The 6,866-nt window shown below is 37.2% G+C and overlaps 1 protein-coding gene across 1 annotated transcript in view; it reads right to left on the reverse strand.

The window, feature by feature from the left end:
* The window catches only part of hs2st1b (heparan sulfate 2-O-sulfotransferase 1b), an 83,836-nt gene extending 82,219 nt beyond the window's left edge, over positions 1–1,617 (reverse strand). The window contains exon 1 of the mRNA XM_084426442.1: positions 1,157–1,617. Coding sequence (XP_084282568.1) covers positions 1,157–1,280 — 124 coding nt within the window. The 5' untranslated portion in view covers positions 1,281–1,617. The remainder of the gene's footprint in view (positions 1–1,156) is intronic.
* Between the last annotated feature and the right edge of the window lie 5,249 nt (positions 1,618–6,866).

A 6,866-nucleotide genomic window follows, 5' to 3' on the forward strand; every position in this document is an offset into this window, starting at 1 on the left:
TGCATATGTAACAGTAGACTACTGAATCAATCCATTAACTCTTATAAGTGAAATTTTCCCTCCTGCTGTCTGCGTTTGTAATGTTAATCAAACAACTAAAGACGAAGAGCAATCACTCATTGCTCTTGACTGAATAACTTTTGTAACTTTAATAAGGATTAATCAGTTTCATGGCTTTTTTGGGGTTTTTTTTTACAAATTTGAATAAATTAGAAATCAATTATTTTAAATTGTAATAATATTTCACATTATTGGTTTCCTGTATTTTTTGTTTAAACGAATGCAGCCTTGTTGAGCATAAGAGACTTTTTTTCAAAAACATTAAAAAAATATGTTGGCAGGTAGCCTACTGTACCTAATCAATTTTTAAATCAGGAATATTTTATTAACCCACCCTTATTTCACCATCATTCACAATGCTTCATTGGATTGTTGTTCTTTCCCCTCAATAAAGCAGTTTATTACACAGTCTTGTACCTTTGTCTTTTTGTCCAATTTTAAATTTCTTCAAATTAAAGTTTGTAATGTTGTGATTCACCTCATAGCTGGTTGGTTTCGGTCATGGCTTATGACTCTTATGAAGACTTTTTTCTTTCTTTTTTTATCCTATAGAAAAAAAACTACTTCCAGAATCAAAAATTCTGAAAAAGTGGGCACTGTTGCACACTGGAGGAAGATTCTAAACAAAATATCAGATCTGTCCCTTACACAAATCTACCATACAGCTTCAAAAGAATAGCACAAGAGAAGTCTGAGCCACTTCATTGGTTATATTGTATCCTTTTCAGGTTTGAAATCTTGACACTACATGGCAACGGCATTCTTCAAAATCTCTCCTTTTTTGTGTTTCACAGAAGAAACAAATAAGAAGACACAAGTCTGGAACAAGATGAGGGGTATAGAATAGAATTGTCATTTGTGGGTGAACTATGCAATGCAAACTCGGTTGTCTTTCTTGCAGTTGTGTGTCTGTTGTAAAGGAGACAACAGCAGCAGCAAAATGTGAAACCCTAATGAGCTGCCTACATGAACCGCATTTTTGGGCATCATGGTGCGCCTATACCAATCGAGAATCGAACGTGCATATCATGTCCCTATCATACTGGCTAGGTAGGCACTAGGCAGTACAAGGTTTGAGACAAAACCGCAGTCTTACCCAGCTTTGACCGAGACTCTTCCAGCTTCTGAATCTGGTTCTCAATGAAAAGCATCGCCACTCCAAACGCCATAACAGCCAGCAGCTGGAACTTGGGTGGCATGATGATCCTCAGGAGCCCCATCTAAGTATCGGATGATTATCTACATGTCATGCCGTAAATTTGAATGAGAAGCGTGGATCAATCCGTTACTGGAGCAGTAATATCGGCTCCGGACAGATGATCTCGATTATGCGCAGAGAACACAGTAAAGTTATGAATGTGGTAACCGAATACATCAAGTGCAAACAATGGCATTTCAGACGCTCATCTGTTAGCCGAATGTGGTATTCTGATAAAACCCTGGACTCTTGACTCTCGGTCTTAATTGTTGCACATCAGCGCAGCTCCAAATCGTCCACTGCTCTGCTCTCTCCTGCGTCAGTCAACACAGGGATTTTATTCCTCCGCGGACTGAAGTGAGGCGAGTGAAACGAGATGACGCTTATAGCGCCATCTATCGAGTTGGAGATTGACAGAAACGATCGCTGGGACTCACTTGGCTTATGAATTTGAATAAGAATCCGTTTCTGGACCTCGTCAAGTCCCTATCATGTTATGTGCAAACGTAGTATCCTACGCATAACAGTATTAGCCTACTATTCATGAGCTAAATACTGGCCTAAGTGCCTGTCCCAATATCTCTCATTGAAAGTTTGTTTTATTTGAGTAATTTAGACAATTGGCATTTTACGTTATGTGGCCAAGTCCTGTGTATCTCGCCGTTCTCTAAGCGATATTTCAAGGTTTTGAGGCCTTTCTAAGTGATTTACAAATTTTGCCTACATGGACTTACATTAGGATAAATGAGATTTGGGGGTGGACTCTTCTCAATAATTTATGAATAATATTAATAATTAGGCTATAAATAATAAATGATAATCAATATAAATAAAAACATAGGCCTACATGCGTAATCTACAAACATGCATGCATGTATACGCTCTAAAATGCTGGGTTCAGACTGTTTTATTGGCTTATTTTTAATATTTTTACCCAGGTTCTGGGTTTACTGTTCTATTTTACTCGCGTTTTGAGAGAGTATAAAAAAAAAACATTAGTAGGAAATATGAAGAACGCAATATGCACCGACTAAATAAAACTGAGAAACATAACCAACTGAAACTGTGATGATAAAACTGCATAATATGTTGAGAAAGCTGATTCTGGGGACCTCTCCAACTATTTTAAGCATCTGACTCATATTTCTGAATGTAATTGCAGTGTCCACCATGGGAATTAGATGTATAAGAATAACTGTATTAAGTCTCTGCTGTACCAAGTGTTGTCAACACAGCAAAACCTGTAGAGGCATGCATGCTGCGCATGAAATTGCCACCGATCAAATCATCTAGATTTGGCTTCTTAACTCCTCTTACCGCTTGTCACACAGCAGGCACAGCGCTGTATCATCAGGCCTATGTATGAATCATCTTACTGTGGCCATATAAATATATAAAGCCAAATGTTTCCTCACAATCAGACTGTAGATCGATGCATGTTGGAGCAACCAATAGCTTAGGCCTACTGCACATTCGTGGCCATATTGTGATATGTTTCAGAAAAGAAAAAAAAGAAGGATCCACTGCTGAATAGAAACATATATGTAATATCATTTTTGTTAACAGAGTTGAGTGAATCGGTCAAGTTCGTTGGATTCTGCCTTTTATAAACTGCAGGCACATTGATTGCATCATTCAAGTGCTTGGCATCCTTTGTGTCTCTATAAGCACTGAATATAACAAAGAGAGACAGTATGTCTCAAACAGACTGACCAAAAGACACAAAGGAGATGTTTGTAACAGCTTATCTATTGCCAGACTTTCCAGTGACGCACGCATTGATGAATATAGATTTCTTTTTCCATGTGGCTTCTTTTAGGGGTGAATGATCAGTCTCTGTTTAAAGCAGAACATTTTTGAGCATTCACTGTGTGAAACTATGAAAAGCGAGAAGCTATTTGGACCGCTCTTAAACCCCCACCACACCATGCTGTTTCCAAAAAATCAATGCTGCTTTCCTCAGTACTCTGCGCTTGTAATTTTCTGAAAGTTGTTTAATCCATTTTGGCATTTTACATTTCTTTTCATTTCTACACAATGAAAGACAGAAGTAAAATGTATTCTCATAAAAAAAAAAAAAAAGTATTACATTTTTCTTTTTCATTAAAATGTACTTAGTAGTAGTCGTAAGAATGTTGGGAAATGTCGCAAGAATTTTGTCTTATGTACATCACACTCAGTGTGCAAGCCTCATTATCAAAAGGCAATTAATCCACAAATTCATACAAGCATAGTTTATTAGACTGTAATTTAGGTTTCACCCTCCACTGGTCAGTTTTTGTACTGATGTGTTGTGAAGTTAATTAAACCTTTAAATTGTTTTTTTTTACTGCAGTATGCCTCTAATTAATTTTTAATTGAACATTTAAATCTAGGCCTACTCAAATTATTTATTTTTTAAAAAATCTGACAAAAGTCTACATTGGTTAATAAAAAAAGTTAAGTGAACCTTGTTTTATGTCCATTATTATTTTATTTTTATTTATTTTTAAATTAACCAATATAGACCGAGTTAAATAATAGCACAAAGTGTCTGGCCCAAATAACAGTGTTTATTTTATTCTTATAAAACGTTTGGTTACACTTTATTTTGACGGTCTACTTTAAACTACCTCTACTTACTAAGTAACCTTGCAACTACATGTCAACTAACTCTATGCAGTGGATGTATCAGTACAATACAAGGTCAATATTTTCATGAGATTATTTGAGATCCACACGCAGTCATGTTTTTTATGTTGTATTGTTGAGATGCTATAGTGTGACTTGACCAAAAGTAAGATCTGGAGCTTTTTTTCTGGATTATGTCTTCTCTTATGAGTTAAAATATATTGTCCCTCATGCACTATGAAATTACATTACTGCAGCAAAATTAGCAGTTGAGAGGCATTATGGAGAAAGGAGTAAAACGAAGACATAAGGGAGGCAACCTTAAAAGGATTACAACACTAATCAGCAGTAGGCATCTGTTAAGGCAGTGAAAATACATATTAGAAGCTAATTAACAATGCATTAATCATGCCCAGACATCCATTATTAACCTCAAAACTAGTAATTAATAATAAATGCTTTGGCCTAAATGCTAATTTATTAATAGCAGTGAAAAAAGAGAGATCTGAGGTTCAGTGTGGCGTTTTCCTATTAAAAGTGTTTTACAGACACTTGGGAGACATCCAAATTAGCGCTTTTCACACTTGAAATAGTTAACCCTGGGTCATTCTAAACCCCGGGTAAATGAAATCCTGGGTTACCTGTATTCACATTTCACACTGCTCAAACTATATCCAGGGTTAACAGTTAAACCTGGGTATTTCTGCACATTCCTAAACCCCGGGTTAAAGTCAATCGTTACTGACTGGACAAACGCAACAAGTAACCTGTTACATAAAGGCTCATGTGCGTCCTCACATTGCTGACTGTAATATCAAGTTTTTTTCTGAGTGAACTTTTCGAAATATAAAGGTAAGAATGACGGTCTCTTCTTCACTCTAATTGTCGCGTTTTCCATCGCCGTTTGACATTTTTCCTACACAGAAACGACGTATATGAATGTGTTCATATACATTTCACGGTGTTTCCATGACTGCCCAAAGCGCATGAATATAAGGCACGCAATTGGTTGTCGGTTGCTAAACATCTAGTTGTAACATTCTAACACCGCATTGTTTCACACTGTACAAGTTTGCAAAATAAGTCGTATAAGGACTTTAACCCAGGGTTTAGGAATGTGAAGCTAATGAATACCCAGGTTTAACTGTTAACCCTGGGTATAGTGCTGCAGTCTTAAATGTGAATAAAGATAACCCAGGATTCCGTTTACACAGGGAAAAGCTGTGTATTTCAAGTGTGAAAAGCCCTATTGTGCACTGTTGGTGTGTCGCCAGGTACAGGGTTAGGAAACTGTTCTAATATAAGCGGGGATGTACTCCTAATCGGGATGTACCGGGATGTAAACACACACACACAAAAGTCAGTTTGAAGAAGAATCCATGGAGGAGTCGAAGGAGGGAGGGGCCAGGGAGGAGACAACAGAGGGTTTCCAGGGTGCAGCCAGGAGTCTGTCCGACTGAGGTGGAGCCAGTAGAGGAGGAGACCCAGGTGGAGCCGAGGAGACACAGAGACCGGAAGTCCATGGCGGAGGCATAGTGACGACTGACCAAGGCGAAGCAGGAGGGACGAGTGAGTCCAGTGGATTTGTAAGGATGATGGTCCCAGGTGGTCACTCACAGAGGCCAGGTACAGCTCACCCTTAGTGCTGTCACCTCTCAGCTTTCCTCCAAGCCCTTATACTCCACGAGCACACCCACTGGGACGGACATTGCCGGACTTTGCCACTGTTGCCGGCTTTCGCACCTGGCTCAAGCTCTTGCCTGCCGTGGGCTCAGGCGTTGATGCAGGATCTAGTTGCAGGCTTGCAGCATTTATATTTAATTACAAAAGAACCAAAATACAAAAAAAAAAAAAAAATGCAAGAGAAATGGGAGAACAACAAGGATAAAGCAAACCACTGTGATATCAATGAAGGCTACATATACACAGGTTAACTAGAAACAAGAAACTACTAGAACCAGACTAGAAACACTACTTTTTTTCTGTAAAAACAACAGACCAGCGAGACTGTTAGTACTGTGAGAACAGAGCTGTGCAAGTCAAGCACCTCATTAAACAGACAGTGAAGGATGAACTTGCTCAGAAGGGGCCAAAGCAGTCAGGCAGAGAGCAAGAATGGGATCTAAACATAAAGCGAATCTGTTCAAATACACATAAATGAATTGGTTATCAAGCTAAACTGATTTAGAAGACCATATTTATTTAGACACACATTCATGATTTTTTTTTTTTTTACCCTCATGAATTATTTTGCATTTATTGTTTAAAAACCATTAAATTACTTTGCAGTTTATTTTGGGAAAGCATGGTAAGATTTGAATTGAGATGAATTGTTTTTCTATCTACAGGTGTTTATTGTCATTTTAAAGTGTTGTTGTATATATGTGTGGATATTCTATATTTGTATATGCTAGGCTATATACATATATAGTTTTATTATTATTCAAAAATGTATTTTTTTATTTTTTATTTTTTTGGTTGGCCCAGTTTATACAATTACTGTGGGGACCACTGATCTATATAATGACATTTTGATAATCCTCTGCTTTCCTCACCACTATTATTAAAATAGTAATTAAATACCTTATAATACTGTATGATCTACGTATAGCCTATATGTTAAAATATATGTAGAAACTAAATTAGAGTTCATGTGTTTAACTCACTTTTAGCAGGAAACCTTGCCACCATCTCAGACGTGTAGCCTACTAATTTGTGGCGCCATCTTGTGTTCATTTACATTGTTGTATGGCACTTTCTGCATTATCGTTTCTAAAAGTTAAATAAAGTAACGTTAACTGCATTTAAGATTATCGACAGATTAACATATTGTTATTTGACAAAAGCATATCAAATAACCGCTAGTATGCATCGGACTGGAAGCACATTTCCCTTACTGTTGATCAGTCTGAGCTTGAAACATTTCTCCTCTGCCACTTTATGTTCAAATTGTGAGGAAAAAAATATTACCCAACATTTATCCAATTGATTTTATATT

This window comes from Rutilus rutilus, assembly GCF_951802725.1.
Source record: "Rutilus rutilus genome assembly, chromosome: 12".
NCBI classification, from domain to species: Eukaryota; Metazoa; Chordata; class Actinopteri; order Cypriniformes; family Leuciscidae; genus Rutilus; species Rutilus rutilus.